At 43.8% G+C, this 16,256-nt stretch overlaps 1 protein-coding gene across 1 annotated transcript in view; it reads right to left on the reverse strand.

Annotated features, from left to right (window-relative positions):
• The window catches only part of LOC145416941 (serine-protein kinase ATM-like), a 505,436-nt gene that overhangs the window by 198,489 nt on the left and 290,691 nt on the right, over positions 1-16,256 (reverse strand). Inside the window, exons 31-35 of the mRNA XM_080285796.1 lie at positions 15,411-15,562; positions 13,865-14,040; positions 13,502-13,665; positions 12,469-12,622; positions 11,860-11,953 (exon numbers count right to left, since the gene is read on the reverse strand). Coding sequence (XP_080141922.1) covers positions 11,860-11,953; positions 12,469-12,622; positions 13,502-13,665; positions 13,865-14,040; positions 15,411-15,562 — 740 coding nt within the window. The remainder of the gene's footprint in view (positions 1-11,859; positions 11,954-12,468; positions 12,623-13,501; positions 13,666-13,864; positions 14,041-15,410; positions 15,563-16,256) is intronic.

Genomic DNA, 16,256 nt, shown 5'->3' on the forward strand with positions numbered 1-16,256 from the left:
GATTGGCTGATGGATGGATGGATAGATATGGTAGATGGAATGACCAATTATGCAAATCTGTTTGCTGATGATCCAAAGATCTTGAGGAAAGTAGAAGTTGGGGAAGACTGTACAATGCTACAGGAGGACCTGGATATGATTCATGATTGGAGCCAGATGTGGGAAGCGAAATTCAATGCAAAGAAATGTAAAATATTGGAATTGTGTAAGAGTACCAAGAGGCCATCACTGAAGGGTAAAGAACCAATCACAAATGTGAGAGAAGAGAAAGATTTGGGAGTGCTGGTCCAGGAAAGTTTGTCACATGAAAAACACATTAACAAGACAGTTAAAGAGACGTACAACCTCGACTCACATAAGAGTAACATTTCATTACATGGATGAGGAGATGATGAAAAAATTGATAGTGGACATGATCTGCACCAGGTTGGAATATGCAGTAGTAATGTGGTACCCACACAAAAAGTAAGATATAAACAAGATCAAGAGAATACAAAGAACAGCAACCAAGATGGTCCCTAGCCTGGCAGACCTGTCATACAGAGAGAAGCTGGAAAAGCTGGATATGCCTTCCTTAGAAGAAAAGAAAGAGACGGGCGACATGATTGCAGTGTTCAGGGCCTTGATGGGAGTAGATAAAACTGACAGAAAAGATCTGTTTGTATGGGATGGGAGGGTAACAAGAGGACATGGAATGAAACTGAAAAAGCCAAGCTGCTTGAAGGATATCAAGAAATATAGTTTTCCATATAGACGCATAGACCTGTAGAATAGCCTGGACAAAAAGATCATCCAGTCTAAAAACTTAAACGAGTTCAAAGCAAAATTTGACTTACTGAGAAACAGAGACGGGACCCCACGAGTGTAGCTCATATCCTGTATATCATAACTAGGTAAATACACACACACACATACACAAAGGGAGACAAGCAGGGGTAGGGGAAGGTGGGGGGATGGAGAGGGAGACAACCAGGGTGAGGGAGGGCAGGAGGAGAGGGAGGGAGACATGCCTGGCAGTGGTGAGTGTGGTGGGGGATGGAGGAGGGATGGGGGGGATAGGAGAGAGGGAATGGAGGGAGGTTGGGGGGGGGGGAAGAAGAGAAGGGATGGAGGGAGGATGGGAGGACTGGAAGAGCCTCATTTCCAACCTAGGGAGAGGCAGGGTGTCACACTAACGAGACAACGGACATTCAAATTGTTCAGATTGCGGGAATGTTCCCGTATTTCTTGTGTTCAGTCTAGCGAAGTGCTAGTCACCGATGCGCCAGATAACGGGGTATGGGTGTATAGTAAAACCTCGATAAGTCGACCCTGCTGAAGGTGAAATTTCCAATAAGTGGAACTCTGACCGAGGTGTGACAGTGTTTATTCAAAGGGTTACCTTTCAGTTTCTTATATTCCAAGTGCTACACTACAGTGTATTATATTCCAAGTGCTACATTTTAGTTTATTATATTCCAAATGTTACATTTTAGTTTAAATGATTGTAAAGTGAAGTAAATAAATGCAGAAATATGTGTAATTAAGTGACTATTGCACCTCTCCACCTACCCCTCTACCTAAGCGATCTCCTATCCTAACTTAGCCTATGACAAGCACCGAACTACTTTTATTATCTTTATTGCTCTATAAATGCTTCTTTAGTGTTAATAAACATGTAATTCTGGGGGAAGTAATACATTTTTTTTTTTTGCAATTATTTCCAGTTAGTCAGAAAATTCAGTAACTCGAACTACCCTAGAGCCCCATATAGTTAGACTTATGAAGAATTTACTGTACTTATAAATAAAAATATATATATGTAATGATTATGGATGTTTTCCTCCTTATTTATGTTTATAATGTTCATTCAACCGGATACGCTGTGTGAAGCTGCAGAATGTGGTGAATGTTTTTGGCGCATCCGGTGGAGCCAGGATTCTGGGGGCTTGAATGATCAGTGAATGGAAGTATGGCCTATTTGGATTGGGCAAGTTTGTGCTGTCTGGACATTGCTACTCCTCACCCTGCCCTTGGGTGGGAAAGGTCTGGATGATGATGATGATGATGTTCATTCCTGTGTTTTTTTCTCTATGAGAGCGAATGGAGATTTGAGTGATGAGTTTTCCGTGAATGTTGGTGTGCATCAGGGGTCAGTCTTGAGTCCCATGTTGTTTATCATGGTACCTGAAGCCCTTTCACGTGACTTTAGAAACGGACTCCCATGGGAGTTGTTGTATACTGATGATTTGGTGTTGATTGCAGAGAATGAAAGGGAGGTGGAGGAAAGGTTTAGGAAGTGGAGAGATGGTATGGGGCAAAAGGGTTTAAAGGTAAATGCAGATAAAACAAAAGTGATGATATCTAGGGTTGGTGGCGGTACTGTCAAAGACGAGGGAGAGTGGCCATGTGCAGTTTGCCACAAGGGCGTGGGAAGTAATTCCATCTTGTGCGGTGTGTGTGATAAATGGGTGCATAAGAGATGTAGTGGTATCAGAGGTAGACTGCGAGATAATGCTGATTTTATGTGTACGGCGTGCCGGGGTGAGCAGGTGGAGATTGTCAGACGTGAAAGGATTGAACTTGCTGGTGAATCTCTTGAGTGTGTGGAAGAGTTTTGTTATTTGGGAGGCCATGTTGTGTGCTGGAGGTGGGGCTGGAGCTAGCTCTGTGGCTAGGGTGAGAAGTGGTTGGAAGAAGTTCAGGGAGCTCTTGCCTCTCCTGACATAGAGAGGGCTCTCCTACGTGCTAAGGGGTCTTTGTATGCAGCATGTGTTAGGAGTGTAATGCTGTATGGCAGTGAGACCTGGGCAGTGAAGGAGGAAGATATTCGCCGGCTCAGACGTACAGAAATGACAATGATTAGGTGGATGTGCAGTGCGTCCCTGCGTCCAAGGCCTGGAGGGGCTGGGTTTACAATGGAAGAGTTGAGAGGTAGGATGGGACTGGAGTGTATTGGTGTTGTGATAAGGAGAGGTAGATTGAGGTGGTTTGGACATGTGGAGAGGATGGGGGATGATAATTGGGTGAGGAAGGTGAGAAGTGTTAATATTGGGGGTGGGGTTATGAGGGGTAGACCGAGAAAGACATGGGACGAGGTCATTAAGTGTGACCTTAGGGTTAAGGGACTGAACAGGGAGGCTGCAATGGATCGTGCAGCATGGAGAGCCGCCATTAGGTGACCAAGGCCGACACATGCAAGCATGTTGGAGACTTTAAAAACGAAAAACGAAAACGAAACTCTGGGTGGTTTAGAAAAAAGAGTAAGAGGAAAGAAAAGAGAAAGATAACAGGTGCATCTGTGTAGGGACAACACTTGCCAGAGATAAGCATGGTGGGCTGACAGGGGAGGGGGAAAGGGTTGGTGAGGTTGTTAGTTGTACTGTAGTTGTAAGTACGGTTGTTAGTTGTACTGTAGTTGTAAGTACAATAAACAATATGAATACTTTTCCATCAAATACAAAGAAAGAAAGAAAGAGGAAAACAGTACAGTACAATAAAAGAAATAATGACACAAATAAAATGACTAAAGGAAAAAAACTTACCCTTCATGCTGTAGGGTTGGGGGTTGTAGAGTGGGGACAGCAAGGGAGTGGGAGGGATACTTATCTCTCCTCTCCCTTCCCAGGTCAAAAGCAAACACTGATAAGCACTCACTCTAAGGGAAACACTCTTTCTTTTCTCGACTTTATTTTTACTTACACTAACAACTGAGAGGAGCAAAAGATGGAGAAGCGGTGGCTGAATCGGTAGAGAGGTGGCCTGTAGTCCTAATGGACCCAGGTTCAAATCCCCACTGGGGCAGGGAACAGTTTAATGATTTGAATTTCATAAAAGCAGACTTTACTGTTCTACCAAAAGATCTCCCGACATGCTGTAAAATTATCCCCGCTAATACCAATACACCAGTCTTGTATGAAACAGCCCTAGCATGTATTCAATATGGACTGTGGGTGTTAGCGCCGAAGTGGTGACGTGGAGGTGTGTGGTATGCAGGACTACTGGGCCTTGGGAGCAGGCAGTGATGCTTATATTCTGAACTGGGAAAAAAAAAAAAAAAAAAAAAAAAAAATACACTAATGACTGATTCACAGGATGTACTGACCACATGAATGGTTTGGAGGCTACAGTAAGTCTGTGTCAACATCTCCCAGACCTTCATTCCCTTCCCAAAACTGTTTGGACTTTTCTACAGGTCGCACTGCATCACCACTGTTGGCCATGCTCTGGCATAGCCACAGAGGAGTTAAACCTTTTCGTGCATGTTAAGTTTGAATAAGTTTCATATTCCATAACACATTGCTTTCTCCCCAACCCCGGCCGCCTGCCACGCGCTCCAAAAAAGTGTATTCTCGGCTTTTTTTCACCACCCAAACATTTTTATTTTGCCCCAAAACTCACATATTCCTATTGGTCAATGTTTGTTCTACACGATAAGTCAAAAAAAAAAAAAAAAAAAAAAAAAAAAAAAATACATGTTAGGACAGTGTGAATAAACATTTGGGAACATTCATCTCACTTCCCAACATCATAACTCGACTGTTTACTAATCTATTTCTAAATGTTATACATCCTTGGAAAGAGAATTTTATTAGCTTTCGAATGGAATCATTGGCGTTTTGATAAAAGGCATGGTTTTCGGGTAATGAGCGAAAAAACAAAACCTATTTCTGACAGACAAAAGAGTTTTTATTCAGGGAGCTCTAGCAAGAAATTTTTCTTGGCAGTGTTGTTTTTATTTTATCTTTTGCAGAATTTCATGGGTTTTCATTTGAGATCAAAACGGTTCTCCTACGCCCCATAGTTCTCGAGAAAAATGCAAAAAACTACGGTGTACCCACGCCATGTCGTGACTGTAGGGCGGTTTCCCAACTCCTTCTCAGCTCCTACACGTATTTCACCAATTCCTTGTACACTAGATATGCACACTATATTCACATGATTCACTGTCACTGTTTTTATAGTTGAATACTCACATTTGGTGCAGGGTAGAGGCAGTGTAGTTGGTTAGAAACAGTAGCACAATCTTCATTGAGTCAACGGCTGATAACAACCAGGAACGCTTCACAAACTCCTAATTTCCTATTGCAAACGCCAAATCTAATCACAATAGTGCCCTAAAACTATACATATGCAGTAATCCCTTTATTATCCGCATGCCCACTAACCGGACACCCCACTACCCGGAGATTTTGGGCCTGGACCTTGGGAACCCCAAAATGGCCAAAAAACTAATTAAAAAAAGAAAAAAAAAAATCCAATTATTTTTCCCATCCATAATTTGAAATTGGTGCATGGCTCCAAACAGTTGTGTTCACGTATGGCCACTGGTCCCCTGCTGTTCCTCCCCCCTCCCCAGTTACCGCCAAACTACCATCGTGAGTATATGTTCATCGCAATGGATGCCGCACGTGCTCGTTTTTGTGACTAAACAGTGAATAAACTGCAATACCTCACCACTAGCCATGGAAATTTACAATGTTGTGCAGTGTTAAGAAATCGGAATTTAGAGTGCAAAGGATTAAGTGTTGAGTGCAAATTGGCAGTTGAAACAGGCATGACACAAGTAAGAACAGAATGTGCAGTGTAAAACAATTATAACTCACAGTGCAAAGAATTAAGTGCAGCACAACACTGGATTACTGTATGTGCTTCAAGAGCATTTTCACCACTGTCAGAGCCTTACAGGAGGCAGCCACAAGACATACAGTAAGTACCCTGTACACTGCTAAATATTTTCCATACTGATTTCTAATTCCTCATTCTCTCGTTTCTTTTCATTTATTTCATGCTTTATGTCCATTATTGGTGTGAATAGGGTATTCAATAGGTGCTATGCATGTCCAGTAGCAAGTTATTTAGGTGGCTTTCAAAGTTAGGCTGGGTTAGGGTCCATAAGTACCAGTCCAGGAGGCAAGGGCCCAGCATCCGGACAAAACCACTTCCTGGACATGCCTTTGGCTCTATTACATCGGATATTGGAAGGATTACTGTATTTGTAAGGTGAAATATGTTACATGGCCGGGACGGGGGTAATAGAGGAGATTTAAAGGAACAAGACCGCACAGTACCTTCCCCACTCACAGCTCATTTGGTACTGAAAAACATGTCTGCTCTCTCACAGGTATCGGGACCCACAGCTGCCAACTCATTACTTTTGAGAGAGCTGAGCAAGCTATAATGCCTCCAAAAATGACACTAATCGACTGAAAACTTTTTTTTTTGGTGAATATTTTATGGTTTTATGACGCTAATAGTGGTAGGTGGTGGCGACCATCATCCACTCACTTGATGTAGTGCTGCCTACTTCTTCCTTAGCCTTTTTTTTTTTTTCTTCTTTTTTTCTTTTTTTTGTGCCTGCCCTCCTCTCTTCCTATTTCTCCCACGCCACTTCTTATTGCTTTTCTTTCCTTTACAGGTGGCTTTACATTCAGTGAAAGGCGAAATGGTTTCCTCTAAGCCAAGAAACCATTTATACCGCTGGGTGGTAACCATATAACCAAACCATACGTGCTCCCTAAGTGTCAACAAGTGGGTTGGTGGAGGGTTAGTGCCCCTCCCTGTAAAACAAATAACTCAGAGTCAATGGCCACCCTTTACGGGATTATGGCATCTGGCAATAGTTAGTTATGATGCTAAAGGCATCAATGCGTACAGTAATCCCTCCAATACCCGACGTAATAGGGCCACAGGCAGGTCCGGATAGTGGTCCTGTCTGGATATTGGGCCCCAGCTTATGGACTTGTACTTATGGACCCTAACTCAGAGAAACACATATACAACTCCCTCTGGACATGCATAGCACCTATTTAAGACCCAAATCACACCAATAAGGCACATAAATGACTGAAATAAATGCAAAAGAAGCATAAAATGAGGGTTTAGAGGTAGGTTCATACAATATTAAACATTCTGGTTACTGGCTCCTGGACTTATGGACCCCAACCTAGCCTAACTCAGAAAAACACCTTCTTACTGCACATGCATAGCTCCTAACACCCTATTCACACCAATAAAGGACATTAAAGAGTGAAATGAGGTGTTTGAGGTAGATATAGTATGGAAAAAAGTACAGTATGAAACATTCTGCCTACTTACAGCAAGTCCATGGCCATCTCGATAAACTACCGCCTCCTCTCGGACTCTGACAGTAAGAAGGATTTCCTGAAGCACTTGCAGTACATTGTTCATGAAGTCTTGCACTGAACTTAGTCAATCGCACTCAGAAGTCCGTTCTCTTCACAGTGCGCACTCTTGTCTAACTTATGCTCCATTGTAACTTAGTGTTGCACTCCGCACTTTAACTTTTCCCACTCTTCTAACCATTTTCTAAAGCAAAAACAAACAAGTCTATTTACGTTAAATTTTGATCCAAATTAGTCTTCTCACTCACAACTGTAAATCCTTAACACAACACACTGTTTTTTTCACTGCACAACACTGTAAATTCCCGTGTGGTCTAGTTGAGAAGTTCTTGCTGTTTAATCACTGTCAGACTCCGAGAGTATCACTGCCAGGTGACCTAGGGATGCGTCACTGGGTCGTGGTGATGGCGTACCCACTGCAGATGACTCTGAAGACAGACGCAAACTCACGTCGAGCGGTGACTCCACCGTGGCTGATGTGCTGGGCTGTGGCTCGGAGCATGAGGGCCTGTCTTGGGGAGGCAACGGAGTGGAGCCAGGGCTGGGCACAGCGGGGGTCACGGGCCTGAAAAAACTGTCAGTAGTTGATTGACGCAAGGACCGACGATTCTGACGATTGATGATGCGTTGCTTGAAAGGACGCACTTCCTCCACAAGTCCCAAGGGCCCCATCTCCCTGTCGCAGTCTGAGTGTTCCAGGTAGTCAAGAACGAACTCTAGGTGTTCCCGGAGTGCGCTCAGCTTGGGGATGGCTGGAGTAGTGTCATGCTGAGAGGAGTCCGAATCATCGTCGCTGTCCTCGTTGGAATCTTCAAGCTGGGTACTGACACCTGCAACTGAAGATGCAATCTCGATATCAGACAATGTCTGATACCCAGGATCGCCCTCGTCGTCATCCAACCACTCATGCACATCGTCCACATCAACATCGTCACCATGCGTATGTAGCCGTGCATGGAAGTCATCCACATCAAACCCTTGAAAATCGTACTCCACATCCGTTCCGAGAAGCAGACAAGACAAACCATTTTCTAGAGTCTTGACAGGGACTTCCTTCCATGCACTGGCCCAGTTGTAGATTGCAGACTTGATGTTGTAGCGGCGAAGGTTTTCCAAAGTCCGCTGGCCTCGCGTGTCCCGTCCCTCCCTGCGCTCGTCCTCAAGAACAACCAACACCTCGTCCAAGAACTTCCGGCGGTATAGGCACTTTGTTGCCACGATCACTCCTTGGTCCATTAGTTGGATGACAGCAGTCGTATTAGGTGGCAGAAACATGCACCTAATCCGGCCATTTTCAGCCACAAACTCCTTGTCGGACAGATGTGCAGGTGCATTGTCCAGTGAAGGACAGCCTTTACCTGGCCATGTGGGATTGCCAGTGTGTTTGTCTGGTAGTGGATGACCACCTTGACGAAGTGGCAGTAAAACCAGTCTTTGAAGATCTTGGCTGTGAACCAAGCCATCACAGAATGATACAAAACGACAGGAAGGACATCCATCACTCCATGAATACACAAAGGCTGCTTTGCACGGCCAACAATAATGGACTTGAGCCGGTGCATGCTGTTAGCATTGGAACAACACAAAGCAAATATCTGTTGCATGCAAAGCTTGCAGCCAGGTACATGCTTCTCCGTCTCCTCGGCTAGAGTGTTGGTTGGCAAAGAGCGATAGAATAAACCAGTTTCATCAGCATTGTAGACTTGACCGAGAGTGAGGCCCTCCCTGTCGATCAAGCCCTTCACCTTGTGCCGAAACTCGTCAACTCCATCCTCGTTAGCGTCCAAAGCTTCGCCATGAGCTTTACTGTTGGTAAGGCCATACCGGTACTTGAACGCGAAGAGCCAACCCTCGGATGCCTTGAAGTCTAGGGCGTCGTGAAGCCTGGCAAACTTCTCAGCAGCAGCCTTCAGCTCCGTTCCACGTACTATCACACCAGCAGCACTTTGCTGTCGATACCAAATCAACGTGGAGCGGTCGATTTCAGCAAACTTGGGAGTAAACATCACCTTGCTCTCCACGTTGCGTTTGCTTCTCGACAAGAAGTCAGCCATGTACAGCATGAGTTTGTCTCGGGATCTCTTGATATCGAACAAAGTAGATCGGGCCAGGCTGAACTCGCGGAGGATGCAGGAAGAAGACCACCCCGCATCTACTTTCTCCAATATCTCCCGTTTCTTCTCCAGAGTCAACACCACTCTCTTCCTCTTCTCAGGCAGCGGGGCCATCATCACACACATTAATAAGAGGTCCGAGAGCAGCAGGAGTGCCTGCAGCAGGTAAGGAACCACCACAAAAGCGAGCACGTGGGCAGCCATGACAACGAGCGTGCACTCACGGCGAGAGACAGGCAGAAAGTGGGGAGGATGCAGCAGCGCTCTATCGGACGTCGGAGGAATGACGCACCACAACAAAGGTGTCCCGCGCTGCGCGCGGAAAGTTCAAATTACGGGAGGGAAAAATTCGTGTTTTTTTTTTCCGATTTTTTTGCGGTTTTTGGACCATTTTGGGAATGTTGGATCCCGGGACGAATATGTCCAGTTAGTGGGGATGTTCGGATATTGGGCGTTCGGATATTAGAGGGATTATTGTATTTACAAGGAAAGACCCTAATGACGCTGAATGCGTCATCGTGTACGAAGGGGTAAATATCATATTCCTTTCCACACCATTTAGGCTATCCAGGAAAAGTCTCTGACTCAGATTTTGCCCTGTATATCTTTTTTCTAGCCCTGTGGTTGGCAGCCAAGTATTCCTCTTTGTTACCTCTTCTTTTCCATTCCTGGAAAAGCCTTCTTTTCTCCTTAACCCCTAAACCACGGGCTTGTTTTGCTTTGACTTGCGTGTCCTGTGGGCATATTCGCGCTCCGACAGACTCTCTAAAAATATTTGCCAAAAATCAGTTATTAGTCCTAGAATATTAAAATTACATATGCATATGGCAAATACCTTCAGCTTTCTCCTGGGATGTTTGTTGAGCCTTCGTCGAGTACCGTAGGACTTGTGGAGACCTCTGAAGTTGGGTAACGAAGTCTCCACTTTACACTTCCCAACAACCCGTAATATGATTATCACAGCCTGATATTATCACTAGAAACACTATTCCATGATTCTCAAATAGTTTGGAATCCATACTAAAAAAAAAAAAAAAAAAAAAAAAAAAAAAAAAAAAAGGTGAAAGCAATGAAAATTAGGAGCGCGTATGACCTTCCCACTTGCGATCGTTCGCCGCTGGTGTTCTGTCATTTATTATTCATAAAACCCCTCACACTTTATACTTCTATTACTATATAACATATATATCTACAGTCTTTATCCATAAGTTTCCTTCAGTAATAGTAGTTTATTGTCACTGTAGGCATTCAATTTCTCTTTCATTAAAATACGTAGCATTCACTTTCTCGTCCTGTATACTAGCGCTGAGAGTGAATCTGTCACTTTCACCTTCACTTTCATAACTCATAGTATTCATACATGCTAGAGTGAAACTTTCATTACTCCTAGTATATATACTCGTATTCTTATATTACTATTCATTTACATTTCTATTTACATTCTCTGTTTTATTTACATTATTTACATTTCTATTTTATTTACACTGTGTTAGGCACTGCCACTTGCAGTAACTTATAAAACTATTTTCCACTGTTAACTTATATTTACATTCATTGCTTTCACTTGCTGTTTACACATTATTTACATTTCCACTTGCATTGTTTTACTCACCAGAAAGATCGTAGTCGCTCTCTATCATTTTCATTGACAAATTAGCCAGTTCACGTTCCACAGCAGTCATTTAGTCCTTTACCTCTTTCCACACGAGGTTTAGTAGGGGGCAGAGGTCACAGGGCCCTTTGCATGGGGCTAAAAAGCGGCGGAATTTGACAGGTGCGAATCCGACGTGTTTTCACCTTGAAAGACGACAGTAAACTGAATACAGTGTGGTGGCCTGCCGGGCATGCGAGAGGAGAGGGTAATGGAGGGGAGGTAGGGAGGGGAGTCAAGAACAGGGAGAAATGGCTAAATTGTCAACAATGGATGGGAGTACAGATGAGATTAGGAGTGCTGACTAGTGTTGGACATTGGCAGTACTGATAGATGATACAAGCCACCACTTGAAAGCCCGGGCGAATTCAAAATAACACAGAATCACACAAGTGATGCCCCGCGGTATGATCCCTTTCTCCCAAGCGTCACGAAAGTGACGCCCCGCGGTTAAGGGGTTAACTGCAGCTTCTACACCCTCATCCCACCACCAAGTGACCTTATGCCCTGGGGGACCCCATTGTCCATCCACACACAATGAATAAGTAACTCTCAGGAGATTGTTCTTGTTATTTATGAAAAAACAAATATTTACTCACACTAGATCCCGCAGATGACTAAAGAAATATAAATCAGAAATTCCCTGTTGGTGGTAAAGCTAAACCATACAGTACACTGTATATAATAATCTCCTGCTAGTTATGAAAACATAGGAGTCTAGTATGAAGTCACTGAATAAATAATAAAATTCAATTAAAGCATTCATGATGGAGATGGTAATTTCATGCCAAGTTATAGTGAACAGAGTATACATCTTAAACACTTACCCCAGGGTGGGGCTGAATCCAGATCAATAAGAATGGCAGATGACAACTTGGTTGCCAGAGGCCCAAACGCCATTGATAAAACCCAAAATTAAGTACAAAGTATTATAAATTAACATAAAGGATATGTAAAATAAATACATTACCCCAAGAAGTTCCCGTGCGGCATCTGTGTGCGTAAGTAATCTATCACATTGAGGAGCACTTGGATAGCTGCCTTATTGATCACCATCTCCTTCCCTAAAAAAGAAACCATGACTTATTCTCTCAGGCATAACACCTTTACCACTATCCCCTAAAATGAACACTGTAGGAGGGAAGAGGAAAACTTCAACCACAAGCCCACTGGGTTCATGTACAGATGAGCCTGGGGTTGCAACTACTACTTTGGCTACCTCAAAATGATAATCACAAAGCTACAGAAGATTTTGTCCACACATATTTATATAAATATCATCATCATCACTGTCATGACACCTTTCTCCCACCTAAGAAGGGGGTGGGGCAGGATCCAGAAACAAGGAAAGAGAAAGTAAGAAAGTGGGAAAACTATCAACAGCATGCCTATCAAAATGGGTTGTATAGTCATTCACATGGTGCTCTGCATGTGGTGTACAACTCTCCTTTCCAGCTGGCATCAGCATCTTGCTCTTTGACCTGGATATGATGATGGAAGAGAGTACGAGAACTTCTGCCATAATATGTCTCTATGGCAGATAGGTAGATAGATATACATCATATGGTATACAACTCACCTCTCTGGTTCCCATCTGCACCTGGCTTTGTGACCTGGACATGATGATGGAAGAAGCTTGAGAACTGTTGTGATAACACATCCCTTCGACCCACCTGGTCTGTTTTAAGAGCCGCATGGATGACAAGAGGCAGCACCAAGGCACTGAACTCTGTCTGCAAGAAAAATCATCACTGTCATCCATCATCATAATCATCATCAACCTGTCTCAGTTTACAAGTCATACTGAATTTAATTAACCAGAAAAATCATCATCATTATCACCTTATCTCAGTTTGAATTCATTTAACTTTAGTGTGCAGAGCACAGACTCAATCGGATACGTTTATGTGAAGCTACAATATGTGGTGAATGTTTCTGGCGTATGCGCTAAAGCCAGGATTCCGGAAGCTTGAATGATGAATGAATGGAAGCGTGGCCCATTGGACTGGGCAAATTTGGGCTGTCTGGTCATTGCTACTCCTCACCCTGCCCTAGGGTGGGAAGGAGGTCTGGATGATGATGATGATGATGATGCGTATAACACTGTACCAACCTTAACCCTTCCTGTACGATGCCATCTTTTCCTTCTAGTTATCTCCTATTTTATGCGGCTTTGGAGAAACTTTTTGAATTCAGGAGGTTAGATATAGTCTTCATTACCAATTAAATTATTAAAGGACTTTTCCAAAGGTTAATAAATTGTCTGATTGTTGTTCCAGCTAAACCCAGGCCTGTCTGTTCATGAAGACTTGTCAACAACAAGTATGCAACTGCTTCTGTGATAAAGTAGGCATCAGATGCCTACACTGTGTAGGCATCTGATACCACTTTGTGGCTGAGAGCACCTCACCTGGGTTGGACCAGGTTAAATGCAGGGAAATATGGAGGAGATTTGGCTCTTGGATGACACAACTGCTTTGCCCAGCCTGGGTACACAGCACCACCACATGTAGTTTCCTCTTCACTGCTGTCTGCCATGAAATAAATAAAAATATTGTACACCACTGGAATGAAGGTGTTAAGGATAGATGTGTGTGGGGTATTGTACTAACCTTAATTGCGCATATCGGCAGGAGGTGAGACATGATGTAACTGCCGCAGCCTGCCCGGATCAGTGCTGTGACCAGTCCCGTTACCCAACTCTGGTACTCCCCTCCACCAAACAGCCACAAGTCGTCATTACCAACCTCTGCCTTGTATCCTTCTGCATCCATTGCTGAAAGTAATACTGTATACAGTATGGAACATCATCATCATCATCATTACCATCACAGTTATCATAATAACCATTTTGGCTGCCTAGGAATGACAACTACTACTACTACTACTACTACTACTATTACCACTACTACCACTACTACTGCTACTAAAACTACTACTACTATGACTACCCAACCAAATGAACTCTGACATACCTTCAAGTACTGGCACTGTGGTCTTGGGTTTGGATGGTGGTGATAAGATGCAGAGGTACTGTTGTGTAAGGAGAGGCAAGAAGGAAACCACACCAAACCCGACAGAGGTTCTCAATAGTTTTTGCAGCACACCACTGGCTGCTACCACCACATTCACGTCATCATCCGTCAAATATCTGTGCAGGTATGTCATCATCATCAAAACCTCTTTCCTATCTTGAGAATGGGGTCAGGTAGAGTCGAGAGAGCATGAAAAAACCTGATATAGGGAGAACTATTAACAGCCTGCCAAGTTAAATGGGCCACACTCTCATTCATTCACTTTTCGAGTTACTGGAATCTTGACTCCACTCTATGGGTAAAACCATCCACACTTGTGCTACACATTACAGTATACCTATCAGCCAGGATTAATCCAATTACTGTCATATCAAGAGTAAAGAACGGGGATGCTAAACCTTCCACACAAAAATTTTCCAACTAGCGGAATCCCTTGTGGTATCAGCATCTTAGTCTCATTAACCTCTATGCACTGCTTTTTAACACACACTCATTTACCACACCTACTAAATGCTGACAAGATGCCTACATGTAGTGGCACTGTGCATCCTGGGTGGAGCAACTGTTGTGTCCATCTGGGAGCCATATCAATGAATGTCGCCATAGACAGACGTAGAGAGACAGGGAGGTTGGTTGTAACTGTAGATCATTTAAGCACCGCCAGTGTAAAGTCATGAGGCGTCGCATGGCTTGAACTTGCTGCTGCTTAGTAAAATGGTGCGTTGCCGTGTTGAGTGAACAGGTAGGTATCTCTCTTTCTCATATTCCCTCTTTGCGTATCGTAAGCGAGGTGAGTTACAAAGCACTCTTGGGTTATGGAGTTTACTGTACACAGTTATATCGAAGTGTGATTGACAGCGTAACGTAGTGTGACGGCAAACCTCCTAGCTGACCCTATCTCCTGCCCTCTGCCCTGGATTGTTCTCTCGGGCTCTCTCTAACCCCTTCTCTCTGGCTCTCTCTCTGGTTCTCTCTCCTTCTCTAACCCTCATACATGTGACTTCAGACTTATATCCCCCTCTGGTTCTGGCTAAAGTGTGTAGGTGTAGGTGTGCGTATGTATATGCATATGTGTGTGTCAGTCATGTTTCCTGCAGCTGATCAGAGATGTTTGGCATTCTTGATTAGTCTACGCAAGGGGATGTGTAGCTGTCTCTTCCTGGAGAACTTCAGACATAACTACCTGTTTTACATATTGTTACCTATAACTACAGTATATAGTTACATATCAGTTACATACAGTATTGTGTCATAACATATGACCACAGCCAAACCTTAAATTCCCTGCACCTCACCGTGAGAAGGACCCTGGTCCATTCCTGGTGAGGCACTGTGTACCACAAAGGGGGACTGGATTCCCACACAGTGTGTACTGTACTTGTAGGAGAGCTCCACACAAGCAGTTGCTTACCTGTGGTTGACAGGTCTGCTCAGCCAGAGAGACCAGGTTTAGCAGCAACTACAACACCATCTATATTCGTCTTACTTGTTGAGCTCTCTGATGACTGTAAGGGCAATCTGGCTCTCAGGGTCACCGACAGAGTCCGAGTAGTGGCTGGGGCCACTGATGGAGAAGACTGTGGTGCCAAACGATGCTGGACCCACCTCACCCAGACACTTGCATGCTTCCAGTGCCACCTACAGTACAACACAAATGTCGACACAATATAAGAATGTGCAGAAATACAATAAGCCCTCAATAAAAGTCTATCTCTAGTCATATCTTAATCAAAGAAAGGGTAGCCACAAACAAATTGTCTGCATGTCACCCCGTCCTCTGCCATTAAACTGCTTTATACCAAACTCACAACCCCCTAACACATACCTCTCCACCCCATCCTTCTATCTCATCTTTAAACACACACTCCCACTCTGATACATCAATCACATACTGTACTTTACTTGTCTATCTCTGATTTCCATCCTCTCCACATGGCCAAACAATCTCAAATTACTTCTAATGTTTCCTAGCACATCCCCATCAATATTACAGCACTTCTTCACTTTCTCATTTGTCTACCCATATCTCCACATCCTCCTCTCATATAACTCATTGCCATTGCTCTCTTTCTTGACTTGTGCCATTCCAAATCTTCCTCCTCCTCAAAATCATCATTATCATCATCATCCAGACATCCTATCCCACCCAAGAGTGGGGTGAGGTAGGGACCAGAGAACCACAAAAAACTGATGGAATAAGAAACGAACCAAAGTTTGCCCAACTGCATGGGCCCCGCTCCTATTCACTCACCATTCAAGCCCCAGGAAATATGGCCCCACCCAGTAGGTACAAAAATCCACATGTAACTTCGCATACATCTAAGGGACAGAA

The sequence above is a fragment of the Coenobita brevimanus genome, chromosome 108, assembly GCF_032717465.1.
Source record: "Coenobita brevimanus isolate Jiangsu-jjx chromosome 108, ASM3271746v2, whole genome shotgun sequence".
NCBI classification, from domain to species: Eukaryota; Metazoa; Arthropoda; class Malacostraca; order Decapoda; family Coenobitidae; genus Coenobita; species Coenobita brevimanus.